At 42.2% G+C, this 25,583-nt stretch overlaps 1 protein-coding gene across 1 annotated transcript in view; it reads right to left on the reverse strand.

Annotated features, from left to right (window-relative positions):
• Positions 1–25,583, reverse strand: part of TRABD2A (TraB domain containing 2A) — a gene marked incomplete at its 5' end in the record, with an annotated part of 67,860 nt that overhangs the window by 19,192 nt on the left and 23,085 nt on the right. Inside the window, 2 exons of the mRNA XM_017822545.1 lie at positions 3,389–3,563; positions 5,735–5,881. Of these exons, the coding sequence (XP_017678034.1) occupies positions 3,389–3,563; positions 5,735–5,881 (322 nt within the window). The remainder of the gene's footprint in view (positions 1–3,388; positions 3,564–5,734; positions 5,882–25,583) is intronic.

Below are 25,583 nucleotides of genomic sequence, written 5' to 3' on the forward strand. Positions count from 1 at the left end.
TACCAACTCTCTCTTCCCATGCTTTCCTCTAAGTCCCTCAAACAGACTTATTTTGGCTTGAAACTTTGCGTGTTTGCGACTTTGGCCAGAAGCAAAGATTTTTTTTTGATCTTTTCAGCAAAATCTGTTATTTTTCAGTTCTCCACTTTCGTGCAAATTACATCCAGACAAAAATAGTTCCAGCAATGAGCTCTGACTGTGAAGCATTTTTGACAGAATATAGGAGGAGTTTGTCTGATCTGTTAAAATATAGCAAAAGCATAAAATACACTGATTCTAATGATCAAATCTATTACAGTCCCCATTACCACATATAATTCTATGTAAGAAATTAGCATCTATAGCCATGGAGCTATATTAAGACCTGGAAAGAAAAAAAAAAAAAAAAAATAAAAAATCACTATTTTCTCATTTCCCTCCATTTAAAATAAAAATACCAAGAGCAGTTTAAATAATAAGCAAAGGTATTTGTAATACCACAGTCACCACAAACCATGAGCTTGTTTACATATAATTAATGATAAAAGCTCTTTTTTCAATGGACTCTGGTTAATGGAAAAAAATTAACTTTCCTTATAAAAAGCCAAGCTGTTTTAAAAATAAAAAACCACAGGGTGAAAAAGTCTGGAAAGAAAACAACTAAAAGTCTTCTCTCCCCTTCTAACATGGAGATCCTTCAAAATCCTACTACTGCTTTAATACAACCTTGTCCTGCAGTTTATAAACCATGGCTAGAAGATATTTTTTTCACTGGTGGTCAGAAGAGGGAAAAGGACCATGGAGCCATGATTTACTCCCATTTTTATGGCCTTCCTTTTTCTTCTCTTTTCCTACAGCTCATTCTCACCTGCCTTATGTAAGCACTTTCCTGGAAATTTCTTCCAGTAATTAACAGCAGTGCAATACTCAAGCAATGCTCAAAACTGGTCATAAGATATTTGTTCATCTTCCCTGCTTGCCAGCATAAAAATAAATCTTCTACATAATTATCTATCACATACAGCAAATCTGCATATGCAAAAGGCTAAATTACCTTGCTGGAAAAAAATAAAAGAATGCAATCATAATTGTAATGTCCACTCAGAAAACCTCAGTAATCTGTAAAAATTGATCTGTTTTCTGCAATAGATCCTATAATGTTACTTGTCATTTAGATACTTAATATGAAACAAACAAAAAGAAAGAAAACACACACACCCTCTCCCCAAAATACTCATGCAGTCAAACACGGGCATAATGAAGAATTGAGTTGCTAAAAGGGGGAGAGTGGCACTATTCTTTGAATAGAACTATTTGGAAGAGCAGAGAACAGAGGATAGACTGGTTTCAAAGACAGAGAGTAATTAGAGACAATTTCAAAACCAATCTAGTGTACCCAGAGGAGGCAGAGAACCTGTCTGGATTCAGAAGCATGATGGAAAAGCATGAGAAGAGCACACCGAGTGCTCGGAGATCAAGCCACGTGGACATAAGCCACAGATCAAGGGTGTTCATACAGCACCAAGGCTCCAGGAAATGCTGCAATATAGCACTGTTGGCAATCAGGACACTAAAAAAGGGAAAATAAGAGGAAGGAGGAAAGCAAGAATCCAGAAAGGATGGGAAGAGACTTTAAGAATGTTATGAAAGCTGAGAACAAGAGAGATTGAGGACAGAGATCTGATCTGCTTCTGCAGTGCTTCTGGGCTCTGGGGCAGCACTGTGCACACCAATGACAGTGAAGACAGTCTGGGGCAGAATAGCAGGAACAGAAGAAAACTGATGGGATGGGAGACAAATGACACAAAAACATTTAAAAACACGTGATTTGCAGTTGCTGGGATGCAGAGTGTGTGCAAGGAGCGGAAGAGGCTCTCTTCTCTCAGATGATCCTGCTCTTGGGACAAGACAGACCCAGAGTGACACATGCATCCACATCTGTCCATGGGCATGGGCTGCTCATCACTCAGGTTGCGATGCAGTAACTGAAGCCCAAATATCTATGCCTGTCCTCCTGACAGAAGACTAGCTACCTGAAACTGACAAAACTGGCCCTTGGGGCTGGCATATGCTTTGGTTAGGTACATCAGCCCAGCAGGGACAAATTCGATCAGAACATCAGCAGTGGAGTACAGCAATGCGCTGTCCTTAGCCTACAGACAGACAAGATCAAAATCTGCACAACCAGTGCCTGCTTCAGTATTCTTTGTGACAGTGAGTTGCACAGAGCAGCAATGCTGCAGGGAGACAGCAGGTTACAATCTTCACAAGTGTCTGAACAAACATTGTCAGCCACCTTTCGTTACCTCCCTGCCCTCACATACAGGACCCCCTGTTATGGTGAGTTTGTAACCACAGCTAACGGCTGCAAGAGCATAAATTCCCACAGACTTTGAATACAAATGTTTTCAAGTGTTTAAGTAAATATTTTCCTTGGCTTGTCTAGATCTTCCATCCTCACTAAAGCAGTATGTACTGAGACCAGAAAACCACAGATGGATACTGACACCTGTTTCAGTTCCCCCCCTTTCCAAAGGGCCATATGGTTCATGGTGGTGGGGATGTGATAATTCTCTGGGAATTAGCACCTGTCTTTTCTAACACTGATCCTCACTTCTTCTCTTCCCTGGAGCTAGAAAAAAGGATGGGAGTCATGGCAAACCAATCCTGTTTATACCCTCCATCCAGCCCTAGTCTGAAGTGTGGGTGTCAGCCTCATGGAGTTGGATGTGCTGCTGGGTGTGCCTGTAGAGTCCTGCTGGCTGCTAAAAGGCAGAAAATGGAGTAGGTTTTCCCTAAGTGGGCCCAATGTGCCGCTCAAAAATAGTAGCAGACACAACTTTCTTGTAGTTGCGGAAGCACAGTGAAAGAAGTAAAGATCTGCAGGAGGAAGAGAAAGGTGAAATCGGGCCCTGCTTCCCCTCTTGCATTTATTGAACCCCTTTGATTCACACAGTTTGGCATGTTCTTCTTTTGAATGTGTTCTTGAAAGGTTAATTTAAGCAGTGGCGCAACCTCTGCATTGCTGCCTTTCATCTCACCTCCCTGTTCCTCCTATCCTTTTGTATTGTTTGCCCAGACATAAACATGTGTTTATGTCAATGAGCTGTTCCTTCTGTATGTGCACTGTAGTTGAGTCACTGTCTTTGACCATACATATAAAAAATGTCTGTAATGAACAAATATTGTAATAAGTGCATACACTATGAGCTCTTTGCATACTGAAGATAAACAGTGATACACTGAAAAGGTTTTCCTACTAAGGTACAACTGACTGGGAAAAGCTGAGTTCTGTGTCCACCACGGTAAAAATACTGACCTTTCTTTAAATTGAGACAAGCAGTTGTAAAAAGCTTCTAACGGACATGGGAAGAATGTGTTCAAGTTGAACAGCACCTCAATCACATACCAGCTCCAAATGCAAAGAAGAAACTCTTTTCTGGGTGCTCTTCCAGCAGGTCCTTCACCCTCCTGCCCATTCGCTCGTTTCGCTTGTAGATGAGCTCCTGACGGAAGTAGCTGTCTGTCTCTTGTGCAGTAATGTGTTCACGGGCTGGAAGTGTAGCATTAACGAAATTTGGGACCTAAGGTAGAAAAAAAAAATAGTCTTCATGAAAGGGGAATTTATCTCACAGGCAGCCGTGATGCACATGCATTTCTGTTCCACATTGAATGTGGCGATGGCTTTGTCCCTAAAGGCACAGCCAGTGGGACAAAACCTAAAGCAAGCTAAAAAAATGCTCAGTAAGATTCTAAATAATGCTTCACTTCTCTCATTTCATGACCCAGACAGATGATTTTTTTCCAATTGAAAGTCAACACATTTGCTACACTGGAGATCCTAAATCCTGATTGCTTGGCTGAAGAAAGTAAATATTTGCCCCTGGCTACCTTTAGCTACATACTTTTTCCTTAAATTGCCATAGGTATGTTGTAACTATGATGATAATTACACTCTTCTAAGAGAATTTGGCTGGTATCAGAGCCCTCAGGCTGCCAAAGAATAACTGTGCAATTTGAACTAAAAAAAAACATCCCTAAACTTTTCAAAGGAAAGATGGCCAGATTTTGTCAGGAAAGAAAGCATTACCCCCCCTTCCAGTTGCCCTGTCCTCAAAGTATCTTCTAAAATGCTGGCTTCCTCTCCTGGGGCCCCCAGGACAGCTGTGACTGCACACTATCCCAACCTACTGCCAGTGGAGAGAAGCGTGGGTCTGTGGTTGCAGCAATCCTGGCTTCTTGACATGTAGCTTTAGGCATTGCTGTTATGGGGACTGCTAATAAAAGGGCCTGCAAGTGCTGGTTTCTGGAGAGCAGAGCTCATAATAAGCCAGGTGCTTTCCCTTGCAAGGCTGCAGCAGATGAAGAGACTTTGGAGCCACTCAGATTATTACTAACTCTCTCCAAAGTGTTCTTAGCACATTTAGCACACTGGGCCAGCATGGGGTAAAATTTGCTGAAAAGTGCTGCTTTAAACATAAACTGACCATGTTCCAAACTATTAGTACTCAGCTCCTCAGTCGGGGAGAGTACCCTGAGGTTGAGCCCCCCACATTAAGTAAAGGACAGTTTACATGGAGACATATCGGAGACATGTATGTCCTAGAAACAGCAACACTCTCCAAGGACCTGGAGTCAATGCCAGCTGTCTCCAGTTTGCAGCATCTTCGCAGAATAGTGATACAGCACCCGTATCCTCTTACAATGCTCTAAGAGAAATCCTTTGAGAAATCCTCTGAAATTCGTGAATGAAGTGCACTTTGTAAAAGCGAGGCAGTGTTACAACCAGGTTGCCTGCACTTGCAGGAGGAAAGGTGTGCAGGACAGGAAGGCAGCAACACACGCACAAAACTCAGTGCTAGAGAAGCAAGGGTTAGTATGACTCTGCAGCTTTGCCGTACTGCACTGTATGTATCAAAAGGTCATAGCAAAATGGTTATACAGCAAGGATAGCCCAGGTATCAACACCCGCTTTTTCAGCACTGTAAGGATAGAGCCTGTGATTTCACTGATGTGCACAAATTACCAGGCAATATCTCACAGACAAGAATAGAGAGGCCTGATGTCTCAGTCTGAGGTTAGCTAATCTAACAGCCCAAACAGGCCAAATTGGTCCCTGCTGGGCGTTTTCTTGTGGTTTAAAGATCAGTATTACATTCCACCGTGCTGTTTAGGAAACCATCTCCGTAAACCCAAGTCTGTGAGGTCTCAGAAGGTCTCTTTTCCTTCACGTTCAGTCTAAGTTTGTATTTTCTTTCTTTCACTCCATTTCTCTTCTTTGGGCCTTGTCCACAGTACCCACTCATCCTGATAGGGGACATTAGAAAGCTTGCAACTTGCCCAGCCTTACACAAGTGCCCAAGTCACGAGTGCATTTCTCTGTCGCATTTAGCACCAAAGAGCCTGCTGTTGTTCTATATTGTTGTTAAGTTTGCTCATACCTAAGCTAGAGTAGTTCCACAGAGTCCTTAACAAAATAACGGATTAACTCACGGAGCTTTGATGCTAAAACAAACATGCCACTTGTCCAAAGAGGAAAGCCAGGTGCACCTTTGCTGCTTGTGTGCAGTGAGACAGGGGTTGAGGTGCTGCAGACTTCCTGGAACAGGAAAGCAGATGGGGCAGGGAGCCAGCAGCATGCCCTTGGCCCTCACCTGTAAAGGGGCTGCCTCGGGGACAGACAAGCACAAGTGTGACAGGGGTTAGCACTGAAGGGACATGTGCATAGTACAAGGGCTGTGGTGGCTAGACTCACTTGAGAAGTGTCATGGTTGAAGATGATGGAGCTGAGGTCCCCACAGTTGTAATGCTTGATAAGGTCTTCAGTCGTATAGGGGATCTGGACACTGCCTGCTCGGAGTCTCTCCTGCTGCAAGAGAGTCTGATTCAAAGCAAAGACCACCTGAGGGAGGGGGAGAGGGAGGAAAAGACAGAGTTCCTGGTAAGTTCTCTTTTCATCCCATGGGAAGGTCACAGACACACAGCCACCTGACGAGGGCTCTCTGCAGCTGCCTTGCTCTGAGTACAGGACTGGCTCTGAGACAGTCCACATCTCACCAACACGTGCCTCTCCCGGGGTCACAGGTACTCACATCTTGGTTCCTGTGGGCCTGCTCAGAGGGAACTGACCCACCACATTTAGTTCCATGGGGTTTTGACTGTGACATGGTTAATACAGAAGATACAAAGGGGCAGGTGGAAGCAGGGGAAATCTTTCTCCCCTAGATGACAGTTTGCCTGACCACTACAGAGCCCCAGGACATGATGGACTCCTGTCCTCATAGCTCCTCAGCCACCTACCTAAATTAAGCATGGCTTCTCCTTGTTTGCCTTTCCTTCCTCATCCACAAGAACAGTACCAGGCTGTTGTTTCCTGCTTCATGTCTCTTTCTCTAAGACAACGTCTACTTCAGGCAGGAAGGGCTCTCTGGAGCAGACAAGGAAAGAATGGTGGCCTTTGGGGTTTGCAGGGAGTCACCCAGCACTCACTCTCTCCAAGCTGACTGCCTCAGAAGGCACCAGGGCTTCGTGTGTTCCCTCCTCCTGGGCCTTTCCCTGGGAATGCAAACACTCCCATTCCCTTTGCCTCAAGACAAACTATCCAGCTGCCACAGCTCCAACCATCAGGGAGCCTTTCCACTGACCAAAAAGGGAGAAGACCAGCAGAGCACAGCATGGCTCTCCCAAGGCGGTGGCCTCAGGACCTGACCCAGAGAGAGCTCCTGATCCAGCCGCCCCACACCTGGGCAGCGCTCACCCCACTTAAAAGAGAGAAGAGAGCACTTTGGAGCAACACTTCACAGGTGTCTCTGGAGCCAAACAGACAAGGCAGAACCTCCACACCTCTCCCTAGCTGCTCCACCACTGCAGCCGGTGGTCACTGAGCTCCAGAAAGCCAGGGAACCAAGGAAAGACTTGGGGCAGAAGCTCACCAGGCTGAACATGGGATGCCAGTGGGCACCTTTGGTGGGATGTGGAGCTGAATAATCACCTGCACAGGGAGCAGTCCTCTATCAGCACCTGGCAAGTAAAACATCACCATCTCTCCTCACCATAGTGCATACTCAAGCTACCACCAGTTTTCACACCAAAACTAGACACAAGCTTTCCTACTACCTACTGGCTTTTTTAAAGGAAGTAAGCTCAGAGATACTGCTTTGAAATTTTTCAAAAATTAATCTTGGGAATGTTGTTTTTTAAGATCTGGTTAGTCTCTGTGTAATTAACTCCTCCTGGATATTTGCCTCAAACACCATCAAAGGCACTCTGGAACTGGAAGTATTTGACAACACCATGAAACTCACACATGAGTAAGCATACTGTTAATAATCTGAGATTGTATGAACTAATTTTGAGGATTATAGAGCAGATGTGAGAACAAACAGGTGCAATTTCCCTCCACCAGAACAACAATCTGTCTTCTACAGAAAGGTGCGAATTCCACCAAATTTGGAATCACTGTCCCCACTACAGCTAGAGCTACTTGTTTGGATCCAAATCACTGTGTATTTAGCCCAATACAAAAGCACATAACTTAGCATTAGTTCTGGGGGGGGTTCATGAGTAGTAACATTCAATCCTATCTCATGTTTTTAAAGAGGGCAATAATTCACTTTGTTGGTACAAACTGCACTGGATTAAAATAATATCTCCAGGTGAACACTCAGCAAAGTTACATCAAACTAACAGTGGCCATCTTGCAAAGGACCTCTGTTTAATTTGAAAGTAAATTAAACAAGACCAAACTGAAACCACTTAATGCCTGAATAAAAGTTTGCTTGCAGGCTAGAGTTTATCATACTCCAAAGCCATTGTTTTTCCATTTGTTTGGCTTCACTTCCCACACAGAGAAGTCCTAATGGATATTAATGACCAGAGAAGGTTCACTGAGATACAAGCCAAATCCATGCTGAAAACATGGGATTTCTATACCCAAGGACTGCCAGGTCATGCCAGGAAAATTTTATATGTATAATCAGTCCATCCAAAAGCACTTCCATGTAAACGGCTTATATTTGGCTATTATAATGGCTTATATAAGCTATTTGACTACCACAGGATCATCTGCTTTACAATTTACCATTAAAGCAATATGTCCCTTTCTAGACTTTGCAGCCTCTGAAACAATGACCAGACATTCCCTGCCCACAGAGCAGGCAGGGACTGTGACATCAAAGAGGCTTCGCAATCTTTACCTTTTGAGTTTCACCCAGACACAAACCAGAAGAGGCTAACCAATTTCTGTAGGGAAAACACCAGCCTTCTGGGAGAGGCATGAGAACAAAGCAAATCTTCCTCTCTCCACTGTACCCCCACAGCCTGCACTCCTACTGTCACTTGCTCTGCATGCAACCCTCAGCTCCATGCACATCTCTTCCCTCCTTCCTTGCAGTATTCCTCAAGTGAAACAGATTCAGTCTGTCCTCCAAACAGACTTGGCTTGGACTGTAGCAGTCAGGTTGAGCCACACAGATGTTGTCCTTTCTCATGCCCATGTTGTCAGACTTCCCCATGAGCAACATCTTTCCCCACCAGGATCTAGACCAGATTCCAATCACTGTATGAAGCACCTGAGAGAGAAGTCACATAAGAACAACCTAAAGTTCCCAACCCAGAGAGTGGATTTCCACCTTGATGCTGTGAGGGACACAGGTAGTCTCAGCTCCTTTGAGGGCAGCAGCAGCAGCTCAAGTCTCTCTGCATTGGGAGCAAGAAGTCAAGAGAGCACCAATGTCCTTGAAAATTAGCCCTCTCTAATAAGTTACAGTAACTCACACATCAGGCTTCGCACAACAGGAAATGCTATTGCCAAAAATACTCTCCACATCAGCTGTTCTGAACAGAACAGTGGCATCTGCTGGAGGGGCATGATGGCACACCTACTGAACGACTACATAGGATTACAGTTTGGCATCAGCATGAGTGCACAGCCTCTCAAAGAAATGTGATAGTTCCTCTCAATTTTGTACCGCTTGTACCTTCTTGGGAGAATTGAAACACTTTGTCAAGAAGTGAAGGCGTGTGGGGATAAAGAGGGAGGGACCTGTTTGCAGTACCAGGTGTTGCTTGAGGTTCTGCCCTGGTGAGGAGGTTATCTTCAGTAAATAATAATGGATAAACACTGTCAAGATCTCAAGAGAAGGAAGATTCCTGAACCTACTGTTCTTAAAGGATTTAATTTACTGAGATGGGTGTTGTTCAGAAGTTGATAACTCCTATCTGTAGTCACTTCTCAGAGAAAACAATAGACTAGGTGCAAAATGACACTTAAGAAGATCACAGCCCTTCAAACTGCAAATCTGATCCCAGTCTTGTTTACTAGATGTGAAAAGCTGAAGAAAGTCAACAGAACATTAGAAGCAGAGAGCAGATCAGCAGCTAGTCTGCAACTGTTATATTTGCTTGGCACAAATACTGCTTGCCTTCCTAACTCCGCATTCGATACTGCACTCCTTTGATTTCTAGTAATTTCAAGCAGTTGAGAAAATAGAAAATAAGAAAAGGTTGAAAAGAAATTTTCAATTTTGCTTAGAAATCAAATGCAAGAATTTGTGAGCTCTTCCAAAAGGTGATACAGAAAATATGCATCTGTCTTGCAGGTATCTTTTGCATTGCACTGTTTTACTACTTCCAAGATCTTTCCTGTGTTGGAATCCACAGAAATCACTCCACATTCATGCTCCTTGCAAAACCATTCTTCCTTACTTCACACCCCCCTCCAGCAACTCCATCCTACTCTGCTCCATTAAGTGTATTCATACTAGCATCAAAGCAGCTCCTGAAAAAGATGTATTCGAAGAACAAAACTAACAAGTTTATTAGAAAGGGATTTTTTTATCTCCCACCTCCCATTTTCACTGTGATCTCTGTCTTCCCCCAACCCTCTCCCTTTTTGTACTGTGGAAAAAATCGATTAAGCTCTCTGGTATACATATTGCTGCAAACCTCATTCTCCCCCTGGATATTTCTTCAGCTGTCAGGAGACACTTGTCCCCTTTGCTAGCATTGTTGGAGTGGCCTGCTAGGCTAAGGGGGCGGGGAAAAGGGGGTTAGAGCCTGGCAGATGCCTCTTTTGTCAGAGACAAAGGACCCCCTGCCATCCTCTCCACTTTTCAGTACTTTCATCCACATTGGATCAAAGTGCTGTTCTGCATATGAAAGGAACCTGGCATTATTCGCCTCAAATTAGCCTATCGCCATCCTGCTAGCCTCCAGTCTTCCCAACAAAAGCGCTCACATCTGTTCCATCATTTGCCTCATCTTCTGGGTTTTTTTTTTCTTTCAGCTCTCAGTTTTTGAGGGCCATTCAATCTCTTGAATTATAGTCTGGGGGAGCATCTTCCTTGCTCTGGGATCGCTCAGCCAGACAATTTGCTTTTAATTGTCTTAAGGAGTCATGGGCTGCTTTTGGGTCCTTCCCAGCTAATAACTGCATCCATTACGGTTTCCATTCAGCCTCTTCAGCCAATTCTTTCCCTCTTTCTCCTCATTCTCAAAAGCGTATTTCTCTCCTTGCTCTTCACCTGGAGGAGACCATTGCTTCTCTGGGCCAATGAACACTACTGCCCCAAATCAAAGCGAGCCTTAAATCAAAAGCATCATGACTATGAGAGTCAATAATCCTCCGTTGTCATGGTAATGGTCCAGCAGGCCAAGTGTTGAGAAGAAAGCAGGATTTCTCGCTGTGGTGTGGCACAGCTGACTTCGAAGTAGGAAGTCAGGACTGGCAATGTCAGAGCCTGGAAACCTGAGCCCACCTGCCATGAGGAGCCCTGCAAAAAGCAGTCTACACAAACAGGCCGAAGAAGTCTTATTTTGGCATGGGCTGAAAATAGCAAAAGGAGATTTAACCCACCATCTGCAGGCTTCAGAGCAGTCTAAGTCACTTTCAGAGCTGTTGCACCCGGTGAGATGCTCCCTGTGGCCTCTGCTTTTGTAAACAAGAGAGAAAAAGGAAGCAAATTCCCAAACTCGGACTACTTCTGTGAGAAAGACTGGATTAGAGCCATGAGCAGAGAGAGGTTTTATGAGAGACTCACCCAAGGGACAAGACATGAACAGTACAAGTCAATGAAACTAAGTGCAAACTACACTATGTTACTTACGAGCTACAAGTTTCCCATGGGCTTCCTATTATTTATGTTTGGGGTTTTCTTAGTCAAAAGCCAGCATTGCAAGGAGAGGGAGCACTTTTCTCTATCAGGATCCTCCAAGACACTTAGATGACACTCTGCCTCAAGTCTGACACAGAGATGCTGACACAGGTAAAGGCAGTGAAGAATTCGATCTTTGATCTGCCGAAAACAAACTTACACTAGAACATTGTATGCCAGATTCTTGCAGTGTGTCTTTCCAGAACCAAACAAAGAGACACTGAAGTTTTTGGTTGTTATCTGGAATTTGTATGGTAACACACAAACCAATCCTTCCTCAGCTAGGAGCTATATAAAACAAGGGAATTTAGAAGTAATCCTCTTGTTACAGAAGGATGGTTGATAATGTTGAATCAGAGGACCACTACTTACAGCTGTGCTGGAAATGCATCTCATTTACTTGTAATAGACTGCATTAGTACCTATCCTTTTGTCTGAGTAATGTACACCGATTTTACAGTGTGAAAGGTAGTTTTTATGTTTTCACTGACAGCAGCAGAAATAAACACCCCATTATATGCTGAACGTGGAGTAAGACCAGCAATGGAATAGATTGTTCCCATTTCTCAAGGCAGCTTGCAATTCACATCTGGACATCTATAAGACCTTACTGGAACTTGCTCCCATCCTTCTCTGGGATAATTGCAAGGCCATGAACATGCTGCTGCACCTCGTCCCTGGCAACTCTTCATCTAAGCTCACTGGGATTCCTCCCTGTGCTGCAGAAATGCTTCAAGCTTTTCATGAAGTGCATCTGTGTACAGACAATCTTTGAACTGGTGATCCAGATTAGCATGTTACTAAAGAAGGATTAAACTTTTTTTTAGTTCCATCTGTATTAAAGATTTTGCAAATGTTAACGAAGTTTGTTTTTAAAACCTTCGCATATGAAACTTTCACCAGATACATTTTTACTTCAAAGGGACTAGCCCTTTGTCTAATTTTCGGGTTTCGACTGTCCTGAAGCAAAGCTCAAGGCAAAAAAAAGAAGCCCCGACAAACTACTTTCAACACACTACACTTAGAATTCCTGCCTGTCTCATACTTAGCATTTTTTCAGTTAGCAAGTCCATTTTGTTTTGGACTAGCATTGCCACATAACTCCTAAACTCAGGTCAAAATCAGGCTTGGGAACACTTAACCAAATGAAAAGGAATTACTAACAATCCCGATTTCTCTTAGTATATGCTCACTTTCTGATTTACAGAACTGTCTCACCAGTACATCAGTAGTTCAGTAGTAAGGGTTTCTTTCCTTTGCCTAACTATTTAGTTTACAGCACACTTAACACAACCATCTTAAAATTGGATTAATATTAAAAGAATAACTAAGTTCCAAAGGGAAAAATCTGAAACTAGGGTTTCTTGGGCTGACGCTAGCTATACTTCTAAAATTCAACATCTCCAATTGGTGTTTTGTTTGGCTTTTTGTTTGTTTTTAAAAAACCAACCTTCTACTAAAATAGTTGGTTTGGTTTATTTCCACTTCCTTCTTTTCCATGGGATACTCTTAAATCTAGTTGAAACAAAACTAAAATACTGAAGTTAATAAACTCTTTATTTTAACTTTTAAACAAGTTACAGGAAAATTCCCTTAGAATGGAAACAATCTGGCTTTCCAACTGTAGAAAATACGCAAAAAAAGTAGAAATGATGACACATGACTGTGTTTGTGACTGTAAGGAGTAAGCTGAAGCCTTCCTATCTTCCACAGCTTTAAGAACAACATTTAGCAGTACTTTTTAATCTTCCTAAAACACAATTACTGAAACTAAACAAACTTGGTATTGATGACCTGGGATTTTGCCTCCTTTTTTTTTTTTTTTTTTTTTACTCAATCACAGATGTTTTTTGGAGTGCTGCTAGATGAAAGAAAAACTCTCACAAGTCCCCCCCTTGCCTTCATTATTCTTTTATTTGTCCTTTCTACCACAGGCTATGTATTCCTTAGGACTAAACTTGATAGCAGTTTGGAAGATTGCTAGAAGTAGCATGCCTTAGGAATATAGAATACTAAAGTTTGAACTTGCTCTTGCCAGTACTTTTACACCTTTTTTGGTGGAATGGAATAACTCAGAAAGAAAATTTTTAATTGGCTACAAAAAAAAAATTTTTACTTGGCTCTTTCTGCAATTACTTGTGTAATTCAGGTAAGCATGACTAAATGAAGACTACAAAGTTAACAGGGTAAACAACCCAGCCTTGCAACGTCATGAACAGCCCCAGACACTTATCATGTGTCTCCTGGTATCCACACAGGGAGATCTTTGGATTTTCTTGAAGTTCTGCCAGCTGTAAAAACTTCTTCCATATAAAACACTCAGCACTGATAAAACATTTTTCCACTCAGTAGAGCAACTAGGCCAGGGCTCTGTCTGCTGCTCCAAACAGAACAACAATTTTGAACCAATGTTTATGTTGTAGGACACTGGAAGCAATCTTTAAGAGAAGGTTCTGGCCTCCAAATGGAGCACAGCAGAGCTCACGACGAACTTTTCCACAGCTACAGGGGTGAAAAGAAGAATTTATGTTCTATTTACATATTGTTATACACTATTAGACTTGCCAAGAAAAATCTCAAACAAGAACTGCTAAATGGTCCCTAGCTGGCTTCGGGCAGATCAGAGGCTGGAACTTCTCAGTGCAAAAGCTTTCCAAGAGGAATAGCTGACAACATTTTCAAATACTGAGACACAGGCCTAGGTCTGTGCTCTTCACAGTAACTGTGAGTCCAGCCACGTAGTAAAAATACCATGTCCCAAGGTAGGATGGGAACTTATAAACCACCAGCTGTGCAGCACGAACGCCCTGAGATGACGTTCTTGGGATGAGTCAGCTGGCTCCACTACCACATGGCACCTCCACTTCCCTCCCTGGCTGTCCACATTAGGACACAACCAGTGGTTCCAATTTAGCCAGTGTACCAAGCTGTCTTTGTGAAAAAATCTAAAGCACTCTGATATTCAGACCCAGGAAAACCCAGTGCAATCAGGAAACTGCTGAGCGTTTGGTACTTCTGAAAGAAAGGCTGTTCATTGCTAGAAAGTATCTGGTGGTTTTTGTTTTGTTTTGGTTCTTTTTCCTTTGTTTTGTTCTTGAAAAAACATGCCAAAAAGGGTGCCATAGGAATTTTAAGTGACTGTCTAAATTCAACTAATTTGCAAAAAATCTCATATCAGATAAGCTATTGCTGTAAAAGTATGGCAGATTTTAACCTGTGGACTTCTGAGCCAGTTTCAATGCATCCAGAGCCAGAAAAAAAGATTCTTATTTCCCTAGATAATCCCAGGACTTGTCCAACTTACTACAAGCCTTTACTATTTTCCTTTTCTTGCTGCCTACTTTTAAAAATAAAGGTGTTAAATCACCAAAATGTAACTGCAGTCCATCAAGATATGAAGTCAGAAGGATGCCAGTTCAGTTTGGATCATGGAAGCGTCTATGGACACTGCAACTTGGCATGGACTACAAAAAAATCAGAGAAAAAATTTTGCCAGGCAAAAAAGCCATGAGAATATTTCTGAACTCAAAACTTTCAGACCAACTGAACAGAAATTTCTCAATCTTCTCAGTCAACAAGGTAGACAACAGTTCCAGCAATGAGATAAGCCCATTTTCTTTAGCACTTCTGAGCCCTACATAGTCAAACAATTTTGTTAAAGACCAGAGCAGGTCACCTACCCCACAGGAAGTTCCAGCACATGGTCACACACACTTACTGTCAGGTTAAGTGTCCTGAGTAAACATTTGCTCAAGCATCTCTGAGAAAAGCAGAGGTATCTGCCAAGAGCTCATAATTTTCACAAAGGCACCACGATTACCTAAGTCTGACTGTTAAGATTAAAATGGCCCAAGATAAGCAGGCAGGCTCTGGGGTGTGATGAAATGAACAGTAACAAGAACAAAGCATGTCAAGATTTATCTCATAGGCACGTTATACTTTGGCCTCAGAAGTGAACAACTGGGTATTTTTCCAGGGCATAGCCAGGGCAATGCTTTTTCAGAAATAATGTTGAAAACCTGCAGTGCAATTGGTATCAACTTAACCAGCAACTCTCTGCATGGAAAAAATGCAAGAATATATTGGCTAAAAGTCTGGAACTTTCAGCATTAAAGCAAAAAGCTCCAGTGGACTCAGAATTGCACAAAAGATTTTAAAGGTTTAATGGGATGTGAATCATTATCCTCTGAATCCAGTTTTGGAAATAACAAACAATATTGTACAATAGCAGTTGCTTGGTGAGTATCTGCTAAAACTATGACAGAAGAAAAACAACAAGGAGGTAATCAGGGAAAAACAATTCAAGCTGCCTGAGCTAGACAAATTCTGACAAGCTGTACTTATAGATAAATGGGACCTCTTTTAGGGATTCCCAAGAGATTTAGTTCCATTTTTTGGACAAGAAACCCTCAAGAAGGTCTGTACGGTGTAGGCATAAGACTCGTACTACAAAAGCTCTAGTCTGAAAACTTACACTTGAATGACAACACAACACAATACAAAGTCCTGGGTTAAATTTTATTACTATACTATTACTATCCACTCCAAAGATCTGCAGAAGGATGCCTCCCTCCTGAATCATTGCACATTACACCTTGTTATGAGTGTGTGCCTTCTCTGTGTCAGGCAACACCTACCAGAACTCCTTAGGCTTATGTTTCCTCAGTTAAAATCTGAGATGCAAGTCCACAAGCGATGTGTCTACACAGTGTTGTGACACTGGATTAAGGATGAAAGAGTTCAGAGATTACCTCACTCTGGATTGTGACACAGAATAGACAAACATAAAGCAGCTTCTCATCCCTTCAAATATTCTACGTATCCCACCGCAGAGAGCTCCTACAGGGTTTTTTTAAATATTCACTTACATGAAAGGACTCCTCCCAAACTCATATACAAGGAAAATAAAGTTGGCATTGAAAAACTTGTGTCAAAATCCATCAAACAGAATACAGAAGCTCTTATAGTCATGAACTCCTACAAATTCTCCATTTTGTCGTCTTAAAAAAATGCCGCCCTATTGGCATTTATGAACCATCTGCAAACTTTCTAACTGGCAACAATTCCTGAAACAAAGTTGCCTCCTAAGAATAGGACATCTGGTGCTTGCCAGCCTACAGATTGTGATTCCCAAATAGGGAATCTTTTACCACAGTCACTAACAGTGAGGGACCCCACTGGACTAGCTCTTCTCAAAGACTACCTCACCAGTATGACCCAATACACAATGCACCCTTATTTCACAGTGTTTTTCCACTGCTTCCTATCAGGATTCTGTTTTCAGTTGTGCTCATTTGCTCTAAATAACATCCTAACTCCAAACCTCCCTTTCCTTTCTAGTAGCTACTCTTTTCTCAGGTGCATTAGTTTGCTTTCTTACTTGAGCTCATATTTGGGTTTTTTTGCCTCCTTACAATGAGCAGGACAGGGAACTCCCTGAACACAGAAAAAGGTCAATACTACTTCTTGCCTCGTTTTTCCAGAGACAGCAGTAGTTCAGCTGGGAAGAAAAGCACACGAGAGCCCTGTTGGTGTAGGAATCTTCCTAGACATTGCCCCAAGAATATTCATCCAAAAACACTCATCAACCAACATCAGACATGAGTTGCTCTCAATCATGCCAGTTATCCAGGCTCTGCACCATTCAAGATCAAATACGACTAAATGCAAACCTAACAGGACAGCAGAGATTTCCTGTTCAGAATATGTCATATTTATTATGTTGTTAAACACGCTTGGTGTTGAAAAGTAAATTCAAAACAAATATCTTGCTGGGAAAACTTATAAAGAGTAACATCTGCTTGTGACAGATAAAACAAGGAACGAAATCACCATCCCTGAGAACAGCACTTCAAACTCTTATATAAAGTCCAAAAAAACTGAAATCTGGTCAAACCTCGAGAACCTGCTGAGCGGTTTGGAATTAACGTAAAAAGAAAATTTAAGTTTGCAAAAAGGTTTCAGAAGCCACTGGATGCTTTGCAGATTAACCCCCCTGCGATCTCTGCAAGCCCAGTGATGATCTATGAACTACTGTGGGTGCACATGTGAATTTCAAAGATAGAGGGCATTAAAGCCTTTTGTCATGTGCATGCACCACACTCTCCAAAAATTCAACCCTCACAAGCTACAGACTTCCAGCTGAGCAGTGCTGCAAATTAAGTGTAATGTTTGCTAGTGTCTCATTTGATGGTTTCTACTTGCTTCTTGCACTCATAAATAGGATTTCACACTATATAAGCACACTGAGCTGGTTCTGATACATTGGCTGAAGCCTCTCTTCCTGCTGCACAAATCAAAGCTCTATGTAAATTATCATCCTTTTCCATTCCAAGCCCTTGCTTCCAGTCTCCCCCCTCTGCTTGTTTGTGTGTGACCTGCTGTCATTCATTCTGATTATGTGACTATCCAAATAAGCCACAGAGTCAATGAAAGCACCTTGGTGGGCTGGAGACCTGACAAGCTCAGTCAGAGCTCGCCCCATTTGATGCTCCCAGTTTTCTGCTGCTCCAAAGGTAGGAAGAAGTACAGGGTCCATTCCTGATGGTCACATGCTAGTGCTCAACTTCATGTGCTAACTGCTCTCACATTTAGTTTTTATTATCAGGCTGTCCTTACCTCCGGGACACAACAGCAAAAGGTGTGAGTATTTCAGTATGAAATTTAAGTTGCAACGGTGAAGCATCAGATTCTTCTGACATGACACTATTGATTCTCTGCCAGGTGACAAGAAACACCATGGTAGGAAGTGCTTGCACACCCATCCATAAATAGTGACAGTGAGATCAAAGGGAGACAACTCACTCCCTTGGTATGTCCTCTGGTCAGCGTCAAAGCTTAGTACCAAGCCCAGAACTCCAATCCCTTGCAGCCCCTACTGCAACCTCCCTGTACAATTCCTTTCAGGTGAAGTAAACAGCACTGCTACCTGACAACTGTCCTGCTTGCCTTGTTCACACCAGGACATTGCAAGCTTGCAAACACAAAAACAGCAGCACCACTGCTTGAAAGTTCAAACCTGAGTCATACACCAGGCTCACAGTCAGTATGTCCAACTACATACCTGTTCCTAAACAGTTCAAACTAAGTAAAACAAAACTTGAAGGCTGTACTCCCTCAAGTAACTTCTTTATTCTCTATCCTTGGCTATGGAAACTGACAAGTCATTTCAGCTATGGGACATGGGACTTCTCCCAAGTCCCCTTTTTGCAAGAAAGACAGTCAAATAAATGTCAGTCCAAATCCTAACTCCCCTCTCAATCTGCCTGCTAGAAATATCCAGTCTCTGCTGGAAACATATCACCTCTCTGTAGAGGCCCTTAGAAAATATTATTAGCACCTTTGTTTTGCAACCAGGAAGGAACAGAGAGATAATTTTACTTATGTTTCAATTAATCAAGCCCTAGGGTCTCAATTTCCTCAGCAATCCCATAATTCTGGTTCAGAGGCCCTCAGAGTTTTGTCAGCACAATCTTTTATCTTGAATGGCCTCACGAAACTTAAAAGTCACTGGGCCCACCCTCAGTACATTGTGTCAAGGATGTACTTGGTGCAGCTCAGTGTTGATTTAAATTGTGATGAGATAGAGCAGTCATTCAAGGACACCACACGATGGTACATGCACTGACTCCCCATTTTGAAAACCACCATAAAAAAAAAAATCAGACACAAGCAATCATGAAATAAAAAAAAATAATACTTCAAGCCTATCATAATTTTCTTCTGTGCTGATGGAATTGTTGCCACAGCACTGCAGAAAACGGTCTGCAATTCTCCACCATCAGAAAGGGCTAATTCAATTTCAATTCAAAATAGCTGAAAACCATAGTTTGATAGAAGTGCTGACATGTTTGACCTTTTGTAACATTTGAAATCATTTTATTTCAACTTTCAGCTTAACAATTTCCAAGGACATGGCTTTTATCTTGTTAAAGACTGTTACTACATTTCCCTAACCCAGTTTCCTTGTATCTCACTTGTTTTCCATGAATGTCCAAGAAGGTTGCTTAGCAGTTGGTAGTATCCTGTGCCAGTTCCTTTAGAAGCCTTGGCTGCATGTGTCTGCTCCTCCTGCTGGTTTTTAAATGGTTAGTTTTACCAGGTATCTTCTAACCCTCCCCTCATCAGTAACTTGCTGGCTAAACCAATATCACTTCTATTCTGTTCTTTTCCTGATGGCCCGTAACAGCACTGTGTTTTAGCAAAAATAGTTGCTTACTTCAGCCTTTCTGCCATGCTCAGATACTCCAAAGGTGTTCTTTGCAGAGCTGCTCTCTTTTTAATTTCCTCTACTACCTCCACAACTTTTGCTCCCCAGCTGCAAAGTGGTGCAATGAATATTTCTGCATAACGAGGGAAATCACACCAGTGCAGACCTGCTGGTGGACAGTTCTCAAAAAACCTGGCCACCAGAAAAACTATTTAAAACATTTCTTGCTTCTGCCCATTCCATTTTCTTATCGCACTCATTAGACTGCGTGGCTTTATCGACACCAGGAGTAAATTCCTCACTTAACAAGTCAAGTGAAAAAATGCTAAATGGGCACAAATCCGTACAGTCAATTTCCTTAATTTGGAAGGGAACATAAGTAACAAAGCATCAGCTGTGTCAGCAACCGGTTTGGTTAAACAGAGAAAGTCTTCTGAAACTTTTACCCTAGTTTTGAGTGGCAGCTAGGCATTTACAGGCTGCTAGAGGGGGTGGGAGGGGGGTAGTAAAAAAGGAAGTCCCATGGACCTCTTCTGTAAAAAAACTATTAAATTCCTAGCTGCTGACACAAGAAAATACCTCTGCTTTTGTCATGAGGGCCTTCATCCTCAGTTCCTGTTCTCTTTAAAAACCCTGTAATGGAGAATGGGGTGCCTTTCAAAGGTGTTGGCAAACACTACAGCTAATACACTGAAAAAGCTGTTGCAGAAAGCACACACTGCAGAAAGGAAAAATAAAACCCAAGCCAATAAACAGTCCAAATGCTACCATCAGGTTCCCTTTTCAGTGTCACCAGATGGATGCACCAAGCCTGTTGAAAGTAGCTCATAAAGAACTACCATAAAATTGGACCACAGGCTGGCTGCTGGCCCTAAAGCTACTAACTGCAGAAGTCCTCATCTGCAGATGTGAAGTATCATGATCTCAGACATGCTGCTGCAGCTGTTCAGGACAGAGCTCCCAAAACACTTCCTACTTCTCTTTCCGTACAGCAATGCTCAGCAAACCTGGACTTGAGCTTGACAGCACGTACCACCCTGTGCTGCTGGGCACGGCTGTACCACAGCTTAGGGAGTCTGCAGTCACACATGGCTTTGTGGCTTGTGCAGCACTGCAAAAAGTCAGACACAGTGATACAAGCACTCTGCCCAGGATTACTGCCCAAATTAATAGAGCCAACTGAACTGAAACGCCATAATCCTTCCACGTGTTGTTTTATTCTTCACACGTTCTGACACTATTTGATAAGTATTTCCTATCCAGCAAATGCTTATGGGATTTACTAATTTAAATGAATGAATGTGTGATTACAATGGATTTGCAACATTTCTGACAAATTTGGGTCTAAAGACTGTCATATCTCTTGAGCTTCCAAACCAAAAGGGCACTGAAATCAAAGGACTTTTCAGACTTATAAACAGGCAACATGTTTAACCAAGCTAATTTATGAGGTCTTCCCAGGACAGGGGCTCTCACTGCAAGCTGAATGTGCCTTTCTGCAACAGACTAAGGAGCTGGAGTTAAAAATAAAAAAATTGATTGTGAACATCTGAATCTCTATCTCAGTACATGAAGATTTATTGTGACAAACACATTTTGGTGTGGGGGGGTTTTTTGTGTTGTTTTTGGTTTGGTTTGGTTTTTTTTATTTTATTTTGATTTTGGTTTTTCTTTTGCGTTTTTTTTAGGAGGACTTTAATTTCAAGGTTTAAAAGGTCATCAGAACTTCTTCTTTGGAAATAGAGCAATATTTCAAAACAGTTATGGTTAAATGAAAGGATAATCTGAGAAGGATCAAATCAAAATTTTGGAAGAAAAAAATCAGAATCAGTATACAAATAAACATGAGTCAATATTGGGAAGATAGCCATACCATCATAGGAGCTGCGGGTGGCAGGCCATCAGAAAATTTATGAATCAGCAACATGATGCTTTTGCCAAAGACAGTTTCTAATAGTGTAATATTACTGGGAAGTAATTAGGCTGTCCTATCTCATCCTGTCAAGGCCTCTGCCAGTCCCTTCATCCTATTTTGTACACAACTGAAACAGAGTCCAAAGGAGAAAAGGAAGACTGTTCAGAGATTTGGAAACATAAGCTACGGGAGAGGATGAAGATACTGACTTAGTCAATTCAGAAAAGGGAAGCCTGAGGAAAGAGACAGGCATCACCACAGTTCACTTTGCCTAAAAAAGGTAGTTAACAAATTAAAAGGTCATCAAGTTATGGTCCACAGCCTGGGGACAAGAGGACATCAGGTCAGCTTGCAACAGCAGGTATTTTAGGTATGAGGGGAAGCCAAGATTGAAAGGAAAGAAGGCATGGATTCCCCTGGATCACTGTACAGTCTCCACCACTGAATTTAAGACATCATTAGCCTGATTTCTCAGGTATCATTTTGGTGTACTTCTGCTTTGGGACAAGAATCAGATTTCCCCAGACCCAGCAGGTCTTTTTAGCTGTAATAACCAAATGGTTTCACACTACAAGTACCTGCTTCTTCAGGTGAGAAGACAGTAACTGGAGACAGACACACGGCTTTTAAGAGAGGCTGTGTGTGCTTGGCAAAACCTGGACACAAAGCACACACCTGGTCCTTCTGCCACTGAGCTCTCACCACACCTTGTAGCTGCCTGTGAGCCACTTGCATGGTTTCCCTGATAGCCCCAAGGTTAAGGCTCCTGACTGTTTCCTCTCTTGAAGACACAAGTGTATAACCTGTGCCTAGATGTGTCCTGCTAATGTTTTCTACTGCACATTTCCTTGTTGCAACACATATGGTTTTTCAACCTGTGATGCCTAAACCATCATCTGCCTACCATTCTTCCCAGGCTATATTCTTAAGGAAAGGATCATCAAAAAATGGCTTGTTTTAGACAGTAAAGTACAATACTACCCTGTATTCAGATTAAAAAAAAAAAAAGGCAAAAAGGAAGAAAGCTCTGTTTTTTATAAACTGTGTTAGAAATCATGGACAAAAACATGCAAGGTGCTTCAAACTGCCATTTCCTACTATAGTACTGTCAGTTGAATTGTCAAAGTCCATCTCCATTTTGAACTGACATAACACTTCGGGATTTTTGCTTTTTAGAATGTTTGTTGCCTCATTTTCCCAATTATCTCTGAAACATTCTCCATCTTCTAAGTCTAAACAAGAAGGTTCTACACAAAGCAGCTAAAGTGATGGCAGAATACTGGATCTTTCCAAACCTGAAAAACTAATCATGGAAATTAAGCCAAAAGTTGTATTAAATGACAGGTTGCCCCAATCTCTAGTCTTTTTTGCATATTTGTATCTGCCTATTAAAAAAGTTTCAGCCACTGCTGTAATTTGAAACTAAAATTGGTTAAAACCCAAATATTGCATGCACAAAATAAAGAGCCATCTAGTGTGGTGAAAATAAATACATGCAGAGAGAAGGTCAATGATCAAAATAATATGATAACGTTCCCAAAGATTAATTTCTATGGAAAAGCATACTTTTCTTGCTAATTTTGTTAAACTCAGCAAACCCACAAGATCTGAAATGTTTCTGTTTGTTACATGACAGAATAATTTCATCTTGGAGATTGTTTACAAAGTGCTGGTTACAGCTTTCTCTGAATCGTGACACCTGATGACAGTAAGATCATCCACATCATATGAGCTCAGTAGCAGTCTGCAAGCCAGCTGAGTCACGAATTTTAGTAACTGCCAACTGCAGGCCCTTCATTGGTTCTTCAATTTCAATTTTATTAAATTAATTAGCTCAGTCAGTTTATTTTATAAGCCTACTTAACGTACCAAGTGTCGTTATTAAATTAGCTTTTAACTTAGGTTACTGAACAGAAATCATTTGTGCATATCCACAGAGCTCAGAGGCCACTTAACTTGTTCCTGTAGCACAGACAGATTCACAACATATTTCTAACAACCAGAAAAGACTCCTGAAGGTGTGACTGCAGCCAAGGGACTGCGTTAACCTCTGCCACGCATTGATCCCACCCACTAGTCTTGGGGGCAGAGGGAAAAAAAAAAACAACAAAACAAAACACCAAAATAACAAGTCTTACAAGGAGAGTTCTGATTTCACAGTACTCCAATCCCTTTTGACAAATCATCTCTCTGCCAGACCCTGTCTTTCTCAGATCCTCTTCACACGTTTAACGTGCCATCACACTGCTGCTCCAGCTCAGCGTGCCCACATGCACACCCCCCCCACTTGAACACGGATGCATACCACCAAGGGAAGTCTGAAAGCCATTTCAGAACAGTGGTATGAAGCAGCTGAGACTGCTCCTCAGCACTGAATGGCCCCAGCGGAGATGGATGTAGGACATCTACCTTTCCTCTGAGACTCAGACGTGGTAGGCAACCAGACACTCCGCACTGGTGCCCAGTCCTGATGTTGCCGAGGCAGAGCAGCGGCTGCAAGGCTTCACCAGTGGTAGCAAGCTTACACTTAGACCACACACAAAAAAAGCCAGTGCTGCAGCAACATCAGCAGCACTTAAAGTGGCATCTCCAGCACGGGTTAGCAATCAGCAGGCTGCAGCAGGAGTGGCTCCTGCAGGAGGGGACTGTCAGGAGAGGCTGCAGATCAGAAGCAAAAGCCAAATCTAAATCTTGATAGCAGATAGAATTTGCTGCCAAGGTGTTGCCTACTCTTACCATGTGTGCATGTTTCCCTTGACTGGAATGGTACCAGCCACTCTTATCTTCCCCAAGAATCATAAAAGTTCACATGATTACAGGAGAAAAAAACAGACAGAAAAGGATTCTGTGCTACAGCATTTACACTGTCCTCAAATTCTCCACAAAATTGCTTGCAACTCTGAAGTATATCCAGAAGTCTTCTTTCAGTGCAGATGATAATCTTCATATTACTTTCCTCAGTACTGACTTTCAGAGCAATTCACAATTAGGCAGTCCTAGTTTTTGCCTACTGCCTTACACAACCAATGACTTGAAAGCCCAGGAGAATTCTGCATACAACAGCTGGATGTTTTAATGACCGCCAAGATACCAAGCAAACAGGTGCTCTGGGAAGTGCTGGGCTGAAGGAAAACAGAGTTATCAGAGTTGAAAAACAAGCCCAGAAATTCAGCACAGCCAGCTTTCTGAAAACCACAGCAATGTTTTTCAAAACTGGTTCTCCAAAGAGAATCAACCTATGATTAAGTTTTGTATATAAAGATTTTAAAAATTCTGTGCCTCTTTCAGCCCAATTCAAAATCATTGGGAATCAGTACTTCGAAAATTAAATTTAGCTTTTACAAACAAATATAGTGAGAGAACAATTTAAAAATTTTGGAGCTCCAAAACCTAAGGCTATGTCTGCAGAGGTCTCCCATTGTCAAAAAATTGATGTCACACTGCAATTCACAACAGAGACCTTTCCGTAACCTGGAAAATTCTAACGGAAAAAGAAACCCTTGTTCACACACTTTTAGTTGTGCCTTGGAAAGCCATAGCTGAGAAAATATGATTCCTTGGTCTGTGGCTATGAACAATCCAGTGGGGAGAGAGAATAAGCATCAGCTAACCAGGACTGTGCTGAAGAACCATTTAAGCTACAGAACTTGAGGACATGGCTTGTCTACTCCAAGTCAGGCGTCTTCCTATTTTATTACCTGTGAGGACAATACTACATCATAACAAAAAGCATGAATTGTATATGCAAAAGGTTCAAATTTCCCTTGGCCTGAGTTACATCATGCCCACATTTTCAAATAGCCAAAAAATTCCGTCACCCAAGATCACTGAGGTATGTTTGCACCTGTCTTTGTCTATCCTGCTGTCTCCCCTGTAAGCATAATCCATGGAAAAGGTACTCAGCAAAGCTCTTGGAAAGCAAGCCACAACCTTCACTCTGCTCTAGGCCGAAAAGCGTGCTGACGGTTTTTCTCTTCTTCCCTGTCACATAGCAGCACAGCCGAGAGCAGAGCCAAACCAACACGAAGCAAAGAGTCTTCTCAGCTCCAGACATCTGAGCTGTTACATTGCACCAACAGCTGGAAAACTCACTTGCTCACAGCTCCTTCTTCAGCGACACTGATGATGGGGTTGTCACAACACAGGCAGAATAACTGTGAGGAGATTCAGACCTAACATCCACTAACAAACTCTGTCGCTGGAAAGAAATAGGGGACCTTAAACAGCTCCTTCAAAAATCCAGTACCATACAGATCTCAGTCTATCCCATACAGCCACAGTGAGCAAAGATTTTCGGATGCAGACAAGGGATGTAGGAGTCCAAATA

Source organism: Lepidothrix coronata, unplaced genomic scaffold (assembly GCF_001604755.1).
Source record: "Lepidothrix coronata isolate B3197 unplaced genomic scaffold, Lepidothrix_coronata-1.0 Scaffold98, whole genome shotgun sequence".
NCBI lineage: Eukaryota > Metazoa > Chordata > Aves > Passeriformes > Pipridae > Lepidothrix > Lepidothrix coronata.